The sequence below is a fragment of the Eumetopias jubatus genome, unplaced genomic scaffold, assembly GCF_037043125.1.
Source record: "Eumetopias jubatus isolate StellerSeaLion01/CBP00866 unplaced genomic scaffold, mEumJub1_p1.0 scaffold_1, whole genome shotgun sequence".
Taxonomy (NCBI): Eukaryota; Metazoa; Chordata; class Mammalia; order Carnivora; family Otariidae; genus Eumetopias; species Eumetopias jubatus.
The window spans coordinates 11,473,125-11,491,970 of NW_028274807.1; the positions used below are offsets into that span (position 1 = coordinate 11,473,125).

Sequence of the window (18,846 nt, forward strand, 5' to 3'; positions counted from 1 at the left end):
TGGGCACTTTATAAAACATACCCTAAAAGTAGGCATTTAAAAAGGACATAAAAAGGCATTGAAAGAGGTGAAAATATATTGAGTTGAATATGTTCTTCCCACATGCAGAGGGTTGTCAAGATGGCTGCCGCGGCCTCTGGTAGTGTCCCATGGGTGTGGCCTCTGAGTCTGGAGTTGATGACTCAGTCCCCCATGCCCGGGAGACCCGTGGGCTCCCACAGAGCAAGAACAGAGAAAGTACGCCCGGGGAATGAGACTGGCATGCTCCGAACACACACATGCGCCTTTAACGATGTTACACCACCTCCTGGGATGAAAAGGAAGGGCATGGCCTTTGCTCAGACCAAAGACACGGGGCACCCTTCAGTCAGGAACACCAAGGGCCATGGCCCTTGGATGCCTGGTGAATTCTGGCCCTTAACCTGCCTCAGATGGGCCCTCCCTGGGGCAGTCTCTGAATGACACAAACATTTAACCGTATCTCCAGGAAGAGTGAGTGGTGTTGCCCCCACGTGGCTTTCACTGCAGTCCGGAGAGTGCCAGATAAGAACAGAAGTAGGAGGCCAGGCAGACCATGGTGAGAGCCCTGGGGGTCTCCGGGGCTAAAGGAGGGAGAGGACATTTAGTTGGGAGGGGCATCTCCTGCTTTGGTGCCTTTGTGTATTCTGTTCCCAAAGTGGAATGCTGTTCCCCAACATCCCACAGTTCACTCCCCTACTTCCTTCCAATCTGATGCATTCACATGCCATCTTCTCAGGAATGCCTTCTCTGGCTAGTCTCTCACTCAACATCTCCTTTTCCCAGGTCTTCCTATCCCTGCTCTGTGCCTTTTCCCCAGCAAATAGCACTGTCTAAACAGACTGGGTATTTTACCCATTTATTTTGTTTCTCTTCTTTTTCTTTTCTTCCTGTCTAGAATGTAAGTTCCATGAAGGCAGAGAGTTTTGTCTGTTCACCCTTGAATCCCCAACACCTAAAACTCCTTGGGTGAAAGGATGGATGGATGGATGGATGGATGGATGGATGGATGGATGGATGGATGAATGGATGGGCGGATGGATGGATGGATGGATGGATGGATGGATGGATGGATGGACGGACAGATGGATTCATGGATGCATAACTGGATGGGCAGATGGATGCATGGATGCATGGATGGATAGGTAGATGGATGAATGGATAGATGGATGCATGCATGCCTGGATGGGTACAGGGATGAATACTAAGTGAAAGTCTTCATCTTCAACCCAAGGAACAAGGGGAAGTCACTGAAGTTTTCCCAGTGGGAGAGGAATGTGATCAAGCCCAGCTTCGGGAAGTTTTATGTTGTGGGAATTATGTACATATTGGAGCAATGAGAAATTGGCCACAGCGAGGCCAGTTAATAGGTATTGCAATTGCAGAAGCTGCCTGAAGTGGTGTGCTGGGAGTGCAAAGTGGAGGGTGGTACAGAGAAGCCACAGAACTCTCCATGGACCTGCAGGTGTGGCACTTAGAAGAGGAAGACATCCAAGATGCCCTGGACGGCCCAGTCAGAGGGACTGAGAGAGATGGGGAAATGAGCTAGGATACCATAAGGCACTGCTGCTAGGTGGGCATGGTTCTGTGGTTCCATGGAACAAGCCTGGAATCTGCAATCGAAAGACCAGGGTGAATCCTGGCTCTCCTTAAGAAAGTGTGCCCTTCTGAACCTCAGCATCATTAGAGGGGAAATAGGAAATTGAAATGCTGCTAAGACACAACAACCACCAGTTGTATTTCAGGCGCTGTGCTAGGCACTCTGCCAACATCACATCGTTGGATCTGAATTTGATATTAACCCGGTTTACAAGCTGAGGACAAGGACACGTCCCTTAGTTAATAACATCTTTTAGACTGGGAAATGATAATGAAGAGAGTGAGCCCCTGTGTTCTACTGCATAGTAACTCAGGTTGGAAGAATAAAGCGCCACATTATCGAGAAAAAGGTTACAAATATAAAGTAACAATAAAACAATTCCATTACCTCAGAAGCTAAAAACTCGACTCAACCACAAGTTCCATTAGCATTCAAGATAAATGCTTTTTTAAAATGACACCTTTTAGGGGCGCCTGGGTGGCTCAGTCGGTTAAGCGTCTGCCTTCAGCTCAGGTCATGATCCCGGGGTCCTGGGATCGAGTCCAGCGTCGTCGTCGGGCTCCCTGCTCGGCGGGAAGCCTGCTTCTCCCTCTGCCTGCCGCTCCCCCTGCTTGTGCTTGTTCTCTCTCGCTCTCTCTCTCTCTCTCTCTCTCTCTCTCTCTGACAAATAAGTAAAAAATCTTAAAAAAATATTAAATGACATCTTTTATCGAATCAGGTGTGTCATTCCCCCCTCCACCCCCCCCACCCCCGTCAGTCTTTTGCAGATTGCCTCATTCTTTGCCCTGCTTTGGTTTGCACATCAAAGCCCAAACTCAGTTTCCTTCTCTGATCCTTTGTAGCAAGTTTCCCCAGTGGCACATTCTTGGCATAGTTGTAAACTCCTTGGGGTTTATAAGGACGTGCTGAGGTCATCCTTACTTTGCCTGAGGAATGCTGTAATGGGAATGGTGGCATTCAACATAAACCTCAGTTTTTCCTCACTGAAAATAGAAAATTTCTTGGTGAAAATATGCTCTAACTGCATGGAGCCAGAGGAACCAAATGCAAGTTAAAGAGATTCATTTAGGATTTTTATGGTATGAATGGAGGAAATGCAAAACATCTAAAGCTTTCAGTTGACTAAAGCATTTCATTTCTTCTTTAACTTCTGGTGTCAGTGTTACTATTTTAAGTGCGAGTTTTAGTATGCTTTTCAAGAGCTCTAATGAGACATTAGGCACTGCTGTCTTCAAATCACTTATATCCAACTAGCAAACAAGAATCAAAAATGTACTTGTCTCCCAAATGACGAGGGATATACGTGTAGGAAAGTCCACTCTCTTAATACTTGTTTTGGAACAATTTTTATCCTCTATGGGGGAAAATCGCTATTTACAACGTAAGTCTTTTGCACAGGATGTTTAGAAATCCAAGTTCATGTATAATAGACGTGCAGTCGAAAAACAGGCATTCCTAAGGAGAACTGTCATGTTAGCAGAGGAAGGGAACCTGAGATGAGTTTGTAGCAGTGTCACCTCTGGGTACGGGGACAGCTGTCTGTCCCCTTGGCCAGCCAAGTCTGGAGCACCACTCACCCAGAAGCTGAGGAAGCCTGTGCTGGTGGCCCCTGGGCGCCCTTCTCCTGGTCCAAGGCCCCGGTCACTCTGTGACCCAGTGAGTTTTGCCACAGAGCTATCTTTTCAACCTCCCTACAGTTGGCCACCATTTTGAGCTCCTCTTCCTGATGTAACAATGGGAGCACTCAGTTTCAAAATTGGATTCATATGGGGCGCCTGGGTGGCTCACTTGTTAAGCGTCTGCCTTCAGCTCAGGTCATGATCCCAGGACCAGCCCTGCATTGGGCTCCCTGCTCAGCGGGGAGCCTGCTTCTCCCTCTCCCACTCCCCCTGCTCGTGTTCCCTCTCTCGCTGTGTCTCTCTCTGTCAAATAAATAAATAAAATCTTAAAAAAAACTGGATTCAAATGAGCCTGAAATCAAGTCAAAGGCAGGTACAGGATTACACATTTTTATTAGGCATTTTGGGCAGCCTGGTGAAAGATCAATTATTTGTCATCTATTTCCATGAGCAAAGACAGAGAGATGAACAATCCTCTGATACCTCACTATTCCTTTTTTGTTGTTGTTTTCATCCATATAATGAAACAAAAACTGCAGATTTGGTTGAGCAGCAGTACTCTTGTCTCAGATGAACAAAAATATTTCAGATCTGCCCACAGAACTGATCTGGAACTTTTATGTCATGATTTAAAAAAGAGAGAGAGAGAGAGAGGGGCCGCCTGGGTGGCTCAGTCGGTTAAGCGTCTGCCTTTGGCTCAGGTCATGATCCCAGGGTCCTGGGATTGAGTCCTGAGTCAGGCTTCCTGCTCAGGGGGGGAACCTGCTTCTCCCTCTCCCTCTGCAGCTCCCCCTGCTTGTGCTCTCCGTCAAATAATTAAATAAAATCTTAAAAAATAAATAAATACATTTTTAAAAAAAGAAGAAGACAGTGAAATCAGCCTCTTCTTCCTCCTCCGATCACCTTTTAACTCTATTTGCTAAGGTGGACTCCAGGAGAAAAAGAAAAGGGGTTGGAACTTGCGGGGGTGGGCACCTCAGATCTGTCCCCAGACTCTCTAGAGGAGGGGAGGCTGTTCTGTGTCTCCTCCCTCCCCCTCCCCTTCTTTCCTCCAGCAACACCTCCCCTAGACACACTGCTGCCACCAGAAACTAAAAAGCCATGTGTCACGGACCCACTGCTGACCACACTGAAAATGCAGCACACCCAAGCACACTCCCCAACACCAAGCACTGGCTCACTGCCCGTGGTGTTCGATGCAAACCCGTACTATTCATAGTGTTCCAAACTTTTGTAGAATATACGCATTTAGATCTTTTCAGGTTGGGGGTGTTGGGTAGTTTGGCAAAGCAAACACCATAACTGGTTTCTTATATAACCCTACAGTTGGCAGCGAGGCAGCGTGCATTGAAATGAAGCAACGCTCATTCATCCAAGAAGGCTTTGCTTTTCCTTTTTTGGAGGGATAAATGCTCTGGTTTGTTTTTTCTCCGTGGCATATATTCATTTTATTATTGGCTGGCTTTAATGATTCTTTGAAGTTAATCTTTACGTGTGAATGGCAGGGTTCTGTTTAAGTTTTGGAAGCTTCCGGAGGAGGTGTCTCAGTATGCCTCTAGACTAGAGAATGCTTTTATAAGTAACTGGAGTGCTTTTAGGTGACACTGAAATTGGGCAGACTGGGAAGGACCTGGGACCCAGGCTGCCATAGGGATCAACGCTGGTCAAGTGCTTAGAATTTCGGAGTTGCAGCCTTTGGAAAGAACTAGCATCCTGCCATCCCAGCAGCTTCTCCACACCAGACATCACACCTGGAAAAGGGGCCAGCTGAACTAACTTTTCAGCGTAGCATATGTTCTTTCCATTTCTTCTTCCTTTTCTATTAAAACAACAACAACAACAAACTTTGTCTACGTGTCTCAAAGCAAGACAACTGCCCGCAATGTTTCCTTTCTCAACTTCAGAGCTGAGATTCTCTAAAATGTTTTTGTATCTTTTTCGGAATCCAATAGCCGTTAGAAAATGATCAAAGGGTTGCATATCCCTAGTTCCGAAATTACTACTAATAAAGTTTTCCAATGAAAAATCCCAGGATTGCTTGAGGATCTCTTCCCACGTTCCCACTGTGGAATACAAGCGGGAATTGGGACATTCATCCAGTAAAGTTCAACTGGGGGGGGAAAAGCCATATTTCAAAATGAATTCCACTTTTTTCTTTAAAAACAGAGTTCACTGACCAAGAAAGATTTCAAAATGTTTTCTCTAATACCCCAACACGAAACTTTGAGGTTTTCAGGGAATTACAGGGATCAAACAACGAGTCGAGACTTGGGTTTCCAGGTTTCCCAAAGGCTCGAAACTCCCCTAGAGGCTAATTGCTGTTTACTGCAGAGACCTTCCTCATTTTTCTTCGGTAACATTTTCCAGCTCAAGAAGGGTCGTCCCATTCAGCCTAGGAGCATGGTGTCTGAGTGGCTGAATGGAATTGCTACCAATGGAAAGTATGCTGCAAGAGGCGTTGATAAAGCAGCTGCAAGGCAAACCTTGGCTGTTTTTTCCACCCTCCCCAAGCAAAGTTAATTAGCATAGGGAAAATGACTAAGGTGTTGACGTCACCTCTTTCCAGTAGAAACTTACACTCTGTCTCCGTCGGCCTGAAAGCATGCAGGACTTGACTCAGGAATTTGCTGTCCAAACAGGATGCTCTGGAAGCTGTGCTTTTTTTTTTCCCAGGGGGCTGGACTTCAGTGCTTTATAAAGGGCTGGCCGGAGACAGGACCTACAGCCTCTTGCAAAGGAATCTCGCTTGGGTTCTGACTCCCTGAGCTGCTAGTCCTCTCACTGTGAGAAAGCAAGATGCACTTTAGAAACTTTAACTACAGTTTTAGCTCCCTGATTGCCTGTGTGGCAAACAGTGATCTCTTCAGCGAAAGTGAAACCAGGGTAAGGCTTCTAATGTAATGTGATTTTTGAGAGTTTTCAGAGCATTATGTTAATTGGGACTATTAACTGAAATATTTGCAGGGTGTTATGTGGCTGTCTTGTGGGCTTGGGGGTTTTGGAATAAATCCAAAATACTTGGAGCTTTATCAGTCAAAAGCCATTGCCTGAGGACTTAACCGTGAAGGAATTTTTGAAGCTTTCAATATTTGAAAACATCCAGGTCCCTTGATCAACTGGAAACGCAACTGGTTTTAACAGGGTATTTTTCGTTCTGTGTAGGTTGTAGTAAACTTTTAGAGGGAAGCTTTTTCTGACAGTGAATGGAGCTTTTCACTTTGACATCTAGAGACCAGAATAATTTTATCTTAGGAAATAAATATCGTAAAGATGTGTGTATGTTTGTAGTAATTACAAGGGCCTGTCCTCAAGTTTTCAGATTTCTTTAGCTAGGGAAAATGAGGCCATAGCAAGTAATAAAACTGGATAAATAAGTGGGGGATAAGTGTACCTCCTGGGAAGCAGCTCTCATTGATGGTAATTAGTATAATTAGTAATTTTAATTACTGTGCTTTTCTTCATTTGATTAAGATGTAAGATTTCCATCACTCGCTACCCAGCTGTCTAATTGATCTTGAACAGTACTGTATATGAATGAATTCTGTGTGTTCTGTTTTGGGGATGGTATTCGTGTGATATGCTTTATACTCAATGCCATATTGGAGCCTGTGAAAAAACTGTTATTTTGTTGTTTTTTAAATCAAATGTAACTCCATAATTGCGTATTATACTTGTGAGCCAGGACTGGTCTTTTTTTGAACTAGGTATCAGAGCACATTTTACATATGAAAGTACTACAAAATCTATGTATTTCGTATTAGTCTTATATGAATCAAAATCAGTATTTAATTAATTAGAGATGCCATCCAACAACTGTAATAACCAGATAACAATGATTAGAACCAACAAGATTATTTATTTTATTGGAGAATGGTATCACAGTCATATGGATTTAACAGATATTGTGCCTTCTCTTGTGTTCTGGTCCTGAGCCCTGACTTGTATTCTAAAAATATTCCTCAAAGTCCTCTCCCCCTAAATTCTGAATCATAACGTCAAAACTAAGCAGTTGGTCACAATGCCTATTGATGAGGTCATGCAAAATTCCAAATTTATGCCCATACGCTGTGCCAGAAACTTGCCCGTCCTCATGCTCCAGAGAGGTGGAGGAAAAAACCACACGCAGCCAGATAAAATCCTCCGCGAAGCATCTGCTGTGCGTTGTTCTCATTCTTTGCCTCTGCAAAACCCCTCAGAACTGTTCATAAACTAAAGAAAAGCCACGGAATTCAAAGAGAGGAAGTGTTCCCACTCCCCCCCACCCCCCTAACAACCTGCCCAGTGGTGGCAGGCTGACCACTGGCCCCACGAGCTGGAACACAGGTCCTGTCCTGCCTGTGGAGCGCCTTGGCCCTGGACATCCCATTCCCTCACCTCTGTCTAGCGCCGAAGAGTCTTGAAAACGCTCTCCCCTCCTATACACCATCCTCTCGCCGCCCCTCTGCAGAAACCGTGCTTTCCATAGGTTTCCGAGGTGCTCGGTGGGCCCCGCCCACCTCCCCTTCTGCATGGATCCCCTTTATAGAAGGCACGTCGCCCCCACCGGACCTTCAGCCAGCCCTTTTCTGCCTTACACAGAATTCCCCAACCTGTCCTCAGTGTTCAGTCTGGAAAAAAAGACTCGGAAAGCACGACTACTCAAAGTCCATACAATCTTTCTGGAAGTTTCGGCTGTCCACTCCCTCTCTGGTTGGAACCCTGAGGCCTTGCAGTAGCTTCCCAGCTCCCCCAACACCCTCTCGCTGACGCCCCTCCCCCTCCTGGACCCAGCCCAGCAGGGGGCGCTCTCCAAAGAGCTTTTCCCAAAAGGCTCCCTCCTGAATGGAAGCCTAATAACACCCTTGAACTTAAAGCATTTCCATTCTAAGAGCTCGTGCTGTTTCATAATTTTCACTAGCATTTATAACACTAGAGCTAGAAATGTACATATATTAAAGCCAGCATGCAGAAATGGGTCCATTTGCACTACATTAATTTTTAAACCAGTATTCTTTTAAAAGAGTTAAAAAGTAACAGACCAAGCGGGAAAACAATAGGGGGATTTCTTCTTAAACCTCTTCCTTTACACTAAGAAATGCAAGGTTTCTTTTAACTTCATTGTTTCCCAGTGCAATAAAAAAAATTTTTTTTTCCAAATGAGCTCCAGTGGTGTTAAGCCCTAAAGAAATATCTGCTGCACACAGCAACACCCAAAACTGAGCAGTAGGATCAGAGTTCACGGGGCTGGGGAAGGTTGTTGGACGTTAGGAACTGTCCTTTCCACTTTAAAAAGACTGTTTCTGTGACTATAAGAGGTGGTTAAGTATTGGTACTTGTTCTGCTCATTCAGTGAATTTAATAAAATCACCTGTCTTAGACTTAAAAGGGCAGAAAGAGCAAATCTTCAGAGGGTGGCTCTCTGTCCCCTCTAAGAAAGGAGTTGGGTGTTCTCGAAATGATACTAGTTCACTTCCTCAAGAAGAAACGCAGTGGAGTTGTCAAAGACTCCTACGCAGATATGTTCTAACTCCTTTTATTTTTGTTGTTACTTTTCAGGCCAAATTTGAATCCCTCTTTAGGACATATGACAAGGATATCACCTTTCAGTATTTTAAGAGCTTCAAACGAGTCCGAATAAACTTCAGCAACCCCTTATCTGCGGCAGATGCCAGGCTCCAACTGCATAAGACTGAATTTCTCGGAAAGGAAATGAAATTATATTTTGCCCAGGTGAGTTGAATCCATTGATACGCGTGCTTCTCCCTCTCCCCCCTTTTAAAAGTAGCTTATAGGGGTGGCTCAGTTAGTTAAGCAACTGCCTTCGGCTCAGGTCATGATCCTGGAGTCCCGGGATCGAGTCCCACATCGGGCTCCCTGCTCAGCAGGGAGCCTGCTTCCCCTTCCGCCTCTCCCTGTCCCTCTGCCTGTGTTCCCTCTCTCGCTGTGTCTCTGTCAAATAAATAAATCTTTAAAAAAAATCATTATATATATTACTTAGCCATCAGAAAGGATGAATATTACTCATTCATCAGAAAGGATGAATACTTACCATTTTCATCAACATGGTTGGAACTGGAGGGGATTATGCTGAGTGAAATCAGTCAATCAGAGAAAAACAATTATATGGTTTGGGTGTTATACGCAACTGATGAATTAGTGTTCAATAATGCCAAAATTAATGTACTATATGTTGGCTAATTGAATTTAAATTAAAAAGAAATATCATTATAACAGGCACATAATACTGTGCCATATAGATATTTCAAACATATTTAACCAGTCTTTACTCTCAGACATTTATCTTGTTTTCCAATTTTTCACTATCATAGATGATGCTTCCGGGAACATTCCTGCATCTGTACCCTTTTTTAAAGCATGTTTATTTTGTCATTTGAATGACAAAAGCAACACAAGTTAACTGAAACAATCCAAGTACAACACAAAAGTCCCTAAAGTTAATTAGATAGGTTTCTCCACTCTCTTTCCAAAGCCTTCCCCCTAATGGAACCACCTTTGAAAATCTAGTGTGAATCCTTACACATTCTCCCCTTCACATATACAAAGACACAAACACAGAGTAGGAGTCCATTTTCTTGCACAAAACAATGGAGTCACTCTCGCCTTCTCTTTTACTTAGCAAGGGTATGATGGACAACCTTCCCAGTCAATATGTACCTTATGTGTTGATTTAAAACTCTGAGGCACCTGGGTGGCTCAGTCGTTAAGCGTCTGCCTTCGGCTCAGGTCATGATCCCAGCATCCTGGGATCGAGCCCCACGTGGGGCTCCCTGCTCGGCGGGAGGCCGGCTTCTCCCTCTCCCACTCCCCCTGCTTGTGTTCCTGCTCTCGCTCTCTGTCAAATAAATAAATAAAATCTTTAAAAAAAAAAAAAGAAATTTAAAACTCTTAAGTTTTGAGAAAGGCGAAGTTCATACTCTAAATTTTCGGTGCCTCGCCTTTAAGAAAACATCAGCATATATTTGAAAGCAAGTGATCTCAGAAATGGCCCCTGACCTTGGTTTGAGGAACTCTGGGAGAACCTTTCCTGCTCCTTTAGGAAGGCGGTCCGTAGAGCGCGAGGTTGTGGCCATGGCTACTCTGGCACTTGAAGGTTTGTGCAGAGGGTTTCCAGGAATTTGCTTCGGGGTTAGGGCTAATGACGTGCTCCAGACGGAGAGCAGACCTGAGTGGGTCCCCACTCTCTGCAGTTTCTTAGCAGCACCGAGCTCCATGCGATGGAGCGCCTGCAGACTGCAAATGCAGGCATGCACATGGGCACAGGGCTGCCAGGCCCAGCTTGAAAGGAAACTGGTAGCAAACACTAAGAAATCCTCCTGGTAGCAGGAGTCCCGGCCCCAGGACACTCACAAAGGGCTGTGCATGGGTTTGCTTTTTCCCTGGCTCACCATCCTTCCAGTTCTCCCCACTCCCCCCACTCCAACCTTCAATGATCGGTGACCCATTTTCAAGGCAGCTCACAAAGTTCTATATGATGATGTAACAGGGATCCAACAGGTTAGCAGTGGAAGGAGAAGGAACTTCTTGGATGCTGCTTTCTGGTTCTAGCTGGCCCACACTGGGGCTCCGAGCTCCCCAGAGCGGTATAGGAGCAGACATTAGAGAGGCTTCCTGACCTGGGCAGAAGGGCTCACTGGCCCCTCAAGCATAAATTAGAGCTGGGATGCCCCGCCCCCTCGTGGCCTGTGGGAGGCACGGGTTTTGACCTTGGATCCTTAGTTGTGAGCACACTCCTTTCTGAGTTTGATCACGTTCTGGATCATTACTTAGTCCTTCCACAGCTTTCTTCTCTCTCTCTCTCTCCCTCTCTCTCTCTCTCTCTCTCTCTCTCTCTCTTTTTCTTTTTAAGCTGATGATTTTATTTATTTACTTTCCTCTTATTTATTTTTTTAAGATTTTATTGATTTCTTTGACAGAGAGAGACACAGCGGGAGAGGGAACACAAGCAGGGGGAGTGGGAGAGGAAGAAGCAGGCTTCCCGGGGAGCCAGGGAGCCTGATGCAGGGCTCGATTCCAGGACCCTGGGATCATGACCTGAGCTGAAGGCGGATGCCTAACGACTGAGCCACCCGGGCGCCCCCCACAGCTTTCTTCTGATTACGAAAGTGAATGTGCACTCATTGTGAAAATTAAAATACAAAGAAAACCCAAACTGGTTAGACATTGACGTAACACCTTTCTGGATGGCCCTGTAGCCACTGATAGGACTTCTAAGCCCACGCTAGCGTCATGGGTTATTGTTTCATATTATTTTTTAAACTTCCTTGAAGGTGGACCCTTTTTCCCTTCATTGCTTTTGTCATGTGATTTGGAAGCCCAGAGTGAGGGAATTGCGGGGTACCACTGGGTAGGCAGGAGTCCTGGGCCCCGTCCCTGCTTTGGCCCCTGAGAAACTCTGTCATCTTAGAGCTGTAGCTTAGCCTTTGGAGCTTCTGCTATGCCTCTATGATATGAGGACCCAGAAGAAGTGGATGCTGAGATCCCTCTAGCCTCAAGCAACAGGGGCTTTATTTTTCCCATTTCTACTAAAACGGTACTAATTTTCCATCAGTCTGGGTCAGTGGTAATTACTTGCCGCCCCTGCGCCTGTGGGTCCCCCATAACCCCGTCGCATTCTCCAAATAGACCGCATGGCGAGCTGTCCTTGAACAGCATGCGTTCCGCTGCCCAGACGTGGGCTCGTCCTTTGTCCTCTGTCCTCCGCAAGCTCACTAAGTGCCGTTGGATCGCGTGGCTTCTCTCCTCCAGAAACATCGCCTGTGTTTTCTCTCTCTCCTCAGACTTTACACATAGGAAGTTCCCACCTGGCTCCCCCAAATCCAGACAAGCAGTTTCTGATCTCTCCTCCCGCCTCGCCTCCAGTTGGTTGGAAACAAGTGGAAGATGCTACTCCCGTAATAAATTACGATCTGTTATATGCTATCTCCAAGCTGGGGCCAGGTAAGCTGTGCTCTGGGGTGGGAGCAGGGAAAGAGATGGGGAGAAATTGTACTCGGGGGCCAAGACCGAGATGCACACCTGCCTCGGAGTGGCCAGAGCCTTGTGGCCCCTTTCGGCTGTCCTTCAATGGATGCGAGTGGGTTCTGTGAATTGTTCCTATCTCCGTTCATCTGTGTCTGTAACTCAAGTTGTTGGGAGTGTACACACCTGCCTCTGTCCTTAGCCAGTCATGGGGACCAAGCACCATGACCCCTCACGGCCAGCATCTTGCAAATCCTTCCCGTCACCAAGCACAGCCTGTGTGGGCAGCTCCAGACCCAGGCCCCAGGCCTGTCACCCCAGGATGAGCGATTGGACTTGGAAAGGGAAAACAGACCATCCCACACTTGAGAAACTTCATTTTTAGTCAAGGTGGTTTCGCCCATTGATCCGATTCTCACCTGCCCTTTTGAATGTTGAAGAGAACCACAGAGTATAGTGAAGAAAGAGCCCCTGTCATGCATGCCCCCTCTTGGCCCCATTGGGGTGCTCACACCTTTTCAAAATGCAGAGAAAGACGAGGTTCCGGTCCTCTGATGCGAGGAACGTGTGAGTATGCAGAGAGAGATAACAGATACTATGGCCTCAGTCTTCTTCTCTATACAATGGGTATTACCCAGTGGAGTTAATGAGCAGTAGAGGAGATTGTGTAGAAAGCACCTCAGAAGTGCCTGGCCCACAAGCATTGCCCAGTACAAGATTTCTGGAAACAATAACATGTTGGTGGTTCCTGTCCTACCTGCTAGGGTTTGAGTGAGGGGCATGAAGTGGTTTGAGCCCACCCTCCTGCCCTATCTATAGAGCAACCATAATAAATGCTGAGACTATCAGCTCCTCATTTCTCCTTGCCCAGCAATCTGATGATGTTCCTTTGGCTGGAGTGTTTTATTTCTTGGACCCTCAGCAGTTTCATGTTGAAAAGATTATATTTCTGAACATACCGCCCCAGTGGAAATTCCCTCTGAGGGAGAGAGCAAGAATCACATTACTTACTGGTAATGGTGGCGTGAAGGTCAAGATGGCCAGTCTGAGGAAGCAGGCGCCCCTCCCCGCAGCTCCTGGCTCAGGTGCATCAGCAGAGCTGAGGACTGGAGTCTGTGGGGATGCTAGAGAAGAAATGGGACCTCCATCAGGGAGAGGTGACAAACCGCTCTAGAGGCAGGAAGTTCAGCTAAAGACAGTTCATCACACTCCAGAATCTACCACGCCTTTACGGAAGGCTGATCTGAGAAGCCTTTTCAGAAACTAGACATAATAAAATCCATTCACCCTTAGTTTATCTCACAGTGAGCTGGAACAACATTCATATTTGGCTGTGCTTTGCAGCCAACAAGATTGCAAAGATTTTGCAAATATGGTCCTATGCAGAAGCTTGCTGCATTGTGGCCAGTTGGTAGGTAGATAAGGATCCTGACCAGCGTGATCTTGTGACCCTCCACCTTCATTCCCTCCCCGACATTCCAAATTGAGAAACAACAACTACCTTTTTTCATGAGGAAAAGTGCCTTCCAGATTCCGAGGAGTCCCCAGGGTAGTGTGAGGCAGGAAGGTCTGGAATCCAGGCTGAGGAAGAGCACACAGAACTTGGAGGAAAACCCACCCCTGTACCCCTGGAGGGGAGGGGAGGAGCGAGCTGAAGCAAACCCTCCCCCCACCTGTTTAAATCCTAGCTTTCTACTGCACCCAGCTTCCCACCAGTAATGGTCCATGCTCTATTTGTAAACATTAGTAAAACTAGGTGACACTTACTGGGCCTGCGACCTGGGCACCAGGACCTAAGAGCTTGGTTTGCACTTACGGAATCGGCTCAGTGAAGTCAGGGTCATCATGATCCCATTTTACAGAGGAGAGGAGATGGAGGTTCACAGGGATGCGAAGGAATGCGCCCACGGGCTCCAGGTACTGAATGGTGGGGCTCCTAGCCCATGTTTGGCCACCGCCTCCCTCAGCCCTGAAGAGGCAGCCAGAGCAGCGCCACAGATTGCTTCTCAGTTACTTCTAGAAGACTCATCCATCCCACCCTTGCTGCACCAGAGGGCCTTGAACTGAACTGGACTGAACCTGGTCAGACTCAGGCTGACCTAGAAATGCAGGACACTCCTGGCTCCCGGGGGTGCAAGTTGTCCAAAGCAAAGGGATGCTGTGGTCAGACATGTTTTGAGAGCCCCTGGTTCAAACCAGCCATAATTGAGTCCTCTCGTGGGGCCCCCGGTGTGTGCTGCCTCCACACAAGAGCCTTGAGAGGGAGGCTGGCGATGTCCCTTCCTACCATGTTTTATTCATGCACCGTCTTCTGAATGCACACTCCTCACACTGTGCTCGGGAGTCATCTGGGAATTTTAGGAGGCCTGGTGAGCATGTTAAGTGTAATTAAAAATGCACTCCTTGGGACACACCTGACTGGCTCAGTCTGGTAGGTGTCTGACTCTGGCCCAGGTCATGATCTCAGGATCATGAGGTTGAGCCCCGCGTTGGGCTCTGCACTGGGTGTAGAGCCTGCTTGGGATTCTCTCTCTCCCTCTGCCCCTCCCCCATATAAATAAATAAGTAAATAAGATAAACTCCTTCCATACACCTCGATTCAGTGTTTGAAAGCAGAATAATATATAATGGTGATTATGTATGTGTGTGTGTATGTTTTTATATTATTCTTATGTTTATATATATACTTTTATATATAAATGTTTTTCTGCTAGAGCAAAAAAGAGGTATATCAAAGAATACCCATCCAGAGCGTATCTGGCCGCGTGCCTCTGTCCCTGCTGACCGTCCAGAGAAGCTTGGCCGCGCAGACCCCTCCATGCTTCTTGCCTGAGTGACCCTGCATTTCTCTTCCTTCTCTAGGGGAAAAGTATGAATTGCACGCCGCGACTGACACCACTCCCAGCGTGGTGGTCCACGTGTGTGAGAGCGACCAGGAGAACGAAGACGACGACGAGATGGAACGAATGAAGAGACCCAAACCAAAAATCATCCAGACCCGAAGGCCGGAGTACACGCCCCTGCACTTAAGCTGAACTGGCGCCCCCGGGGGGCAGAAGAATTCCGAATCACACTCGCGGGGAGGCATCTTGTACTGGGGAAGTGGCCGCTCACGACCTGGGAGGTGGCAGCCGTGATGGGCGGGGCAGACATTCCAGCGCGCCTGCTCAGAAGGGAATCCGGGCTCCGCCCCCTAGTTCTGATGCTCCGCCTCCGCCAGCGTTCCTGGCTACCGGGAATGTCCTGGGCCAATCACTGAGCTCCGGGTGATCGCACGAGGACATTTGGGCCCAGCTCGATGCAAACTGATCAGGATAGTGTTTCCTAATTGTCCTTCTCTGGTAGGTTCTGTGTTTGTCAAGGGCAGCTTCATCCCCGGGTGTGGGGAGAGCCTTCTGTTGCTGACCAGCCTGCGGGGTAGGCTCTCTCTACTGGGAGGAAGAGGCACCGCGAAGCCACAAAGTGGTGCAGAAACGTGAAAACGAGAACAACGCAAATGTGGGATTTGTAGTGTCTCATTCTTTTTCCCCCTCATGTTCTAATGTTTGTGCATGTATATTACTGATTTCCAAACTAACCTTTGTTCGTGTATAGAGTTACGCCATTGTTGTTTTGCATCTTTTGGGAAGACGGGAAAGCATTTGGAACATCTGTCACCTTTGCAGATTCATGACTGTCTTTGCAACAGCACTCACACGGGGCATCCCAGCTGGAATACGTCCAGCCCGCCTCCTCTCCGATGCCGCATCTACCTTGTGCTTTGGCAAAAGAAGTCGATCTGAAATTCCTATGTCGCGTTTCGCTTTATAAAATTCAGAGAATAGCAGTTTCACTGCCAACTTTTAGTGGGTGAGAAATTATAGTTTGGGTCTTTTGGGTCAGACATTGTTTCCATTTCCTTCTTTTACGTGGTGGTTTATACACATGAATCATAGCCCCCCCAAAAAAACTTTTGGGGGAGCTGTTGGTTGAGAGAGTTGATTTTTTTTTTCTTACCCCACTAAAACGTCACGATAAACTTGTAAATAAAGCTGATAGCATATATTCATACCCATTGTACACTTGGGTGAAAAATATGGCGGTGGAAGAATAGTGTCTGAATATTACCCTACCTGTGACTTGTATGTTGTAGAAAATGCTGTTAAATGTTGGACAGGACTTGAACTCAAAGCATGTGAAGTGGATAGTACATGTGTGGTGGAATGAAAGAGATGCAGTGCCTTCCCCATTAATTCCTGATGGAATCGTTACACTCGGTTAGTCTGTAATTTTTTTTTCTAGTTGTAATGCGTATGTCTGGTAAAGAGGTATTCTATTTTGGCCTTACAATACCATAGCAAAATTGGTCGTTTTGAAATACCTAATGACAAGTAACAGTGCATGCTTTGGAAGTTTGGAAGGTGGTTTCCTTTTAAGAAGCAAATACATTTGATTGTTCATGTCAAGAAATTGAATGTTCTCAAACCCCTGTTTACAGTACTTGGTGAGGTGGGGGGCAGGTGAGGGAGAGACCATTGCATAGCTGTTCAAATGTTCCTGGTTAAGTGCTTTTAAACTGGAGAGGCTAACCTCAAAATATTTTTTTTAACTGCAGTCTATAATAAATCAACACAATATGCTCTTTACGGAAAGGTTAATCTTTGTGCCCTTTTATTTTTGATTGACCAGTCTGTGAACTCTTTGAATCCTGCAGCAGTCTCAAAAGGACACATTCCTTCACCAGTTTCTGTTTAGAAACTCCTGATTCTTTGCTCTGGTTCACGGAGGGATAACCACACTAACCAGACACCACTTAGCAAAGGGGAAAATAGATAAAACTGAAATCGGGAGTCTGAGTATTTGCTTTGTGTAGGGAGATGATACTCTGACGAGAAGCCTACTCACCAACAAAACCAGCAGCTCCACTAAACAGCAATGTTTTTGATTGTTAATTTGAAGAGTCGTCTTTCCTGTTAGAAAAGATGTCCACGAAAGATACTGAATTACAAAGGCCAGTTATGTTCAGAAAAGTCTGTCTCTGAACCTTCTGTTTGAATCTCAAGCAGCCTTTTCCCTGGAGCCCTGATGACACGAGGTGGTGAACTTCCTGCCCCGGCCAGCCCACAAAAGCCAAAACAAGCCAGGGTTTCTTCGCTGAACTCGAGAAAATGACATTAATCTCGATCAAGATTAACATGAGGCATTCCTCCGTGAAAATTCACATGCTCTTCTTTTTTTTCTCCTGTGAAGAGCCTCATCCCATCACGTCCAGGAGAATTTCCATATCTTAAACCCATATACGTTTGAGGTTTAAACATTGTCAGAAAATCCACTTTTCAGTCTGGTGGGCAAATTGGGTTATCGGGCAGATTCACTAATTGCCCGCCTAGCAAGGGAGGGAGCTGTCCTTTATCATCACGTTGAGTAGCAAGGAGCCCACCGGTGAGCACGGGTGGATGACACAGCGTGCCGGCCCAGGATCCTTTCTCATCAATAACCCTGGGATAAAATCAGAACGTGGTGTCAGTTCACTCAGAATTCCAGATGGTCCCCTCGTACACCTGGGAAACTATAAGCAGATGCAGATATGGTCCCACTGCCCATGAAGATGACAAAGCCTAGAGTAGAAATCACAAGTCACTGAACATCTGCACTCGTGAGGACAATGGCTGATGAGTTGTTCTGTGGCAGCCTCAGCTGGAATCCCGAAACCGTGCACTTGCTGCTTCCCAGACTGGTGGATACCAAGGGCCCCAAATCATGAGCATGCTCAGGACTCATGCGTCTGTTGGTCCCGCCCTGCTCATCAAAGGGCTCTTTAAAATGTGAAGCAACAGACACAAAACAGCCAGCACCAAGCAAAACATACCCTTTTGCCATTGATTGAATGCATTCCTTAAATAGATTTTGATAAATACACTTCTGATCTGGTGGGAACCAGCATAGAGTCATCCAAGAAAAGAATCCCGGCCCCCCCTGAAATGGATGCTAAACCCAAGTGAAGGGTGGTAATCGATGGAGAAGTATTAAGATTTCATGCAGCTATTAATACTTGGGTTAGGAAGACTGATTTGCAGTCAGCAAGCATTTAGGATTTTATATTTCCAGAATGCGAATGCAGTGTGAATTAGTGCCCATGGGAGATGTGGGTTTTCAGAGAGCCTCAGTTTTCAGTGAAATGTACAGAATTCACTACAAAGTAAACACAGATTTTCTCAAATGTTAAATTGCAACAGATTCAATGTACTGTACAGACATGTTTATGGCCCAAAAATGAATCCGAGCTGGGGTATGTCGTACTCTAAAATGTATGTCATAGGGTTGCAGAACCCTGTGGAATATTTGCCTCAATCTATTAAACGCCTGTCATGCAATAGTCATCTAAAGGTCAACAAGTCAGATGGAGACGATACATAATCTAAAAATTATTTAGGAAGAAGTTAGAACATACAGAAGAAATGTATTCTTTCTTCCCTAAATTCTCTGGTCTTCTGATTCTAAAGACACGTAAGGGATTTTTTTTTCAAGGATGCCACCACACTTGGCCATCTTTAATTCACATCTGAAATTCCCATTCTTTTGACTCAGGGGAGTTCCATGGCAATCAGGTAGATGGATTGTATCCTCCCATACCTTCTTTTCTTCAGCACTGCCTCTCTGCTGCTCAGGAAA

General features: G+C 46.2%; 1 protein-coding gene across 2 annotated transcripts in view; it reads left to right on the top strand.

Annotated features, from left to right (window-relative positions):
- The window catches only part of RCAN1 (regulator of calcineurin 1), a 97,628-nt gene extending 80,796 nt beyond the window's left edge, over positions 1-16,832 (top strand). The window contains exons 1-4 of one of the 2 annotated variants that reach the window (XM_028116493.2): positions 6,034-6,120; positions 8,773-8,946; positions 12,015-12,174; positions 15,058-16,832. In XM_028116493.2, the coding sequence (XP_027972294.1) occupies positions 6,034-6,120; positions 8,773-8,946; positions 12,015-12,174; positions 15,058-15,230 (594 nt within the window). In that variant the 3' untranslated portion in view covers positions 15,231-16,832. Of the gene's footprint in view, positions 1-6,033; positions 6,121-8,772; positions 8,947-12,014; positions 12,175-15,057 lie in introns of those variants that run through there. The other variant, XM_028116486.2, reaches the window with a different exon arrangement.
- The last annotated feature ends 2,014 nt before the right edge of the window (positions 16,833-18,846 follow it).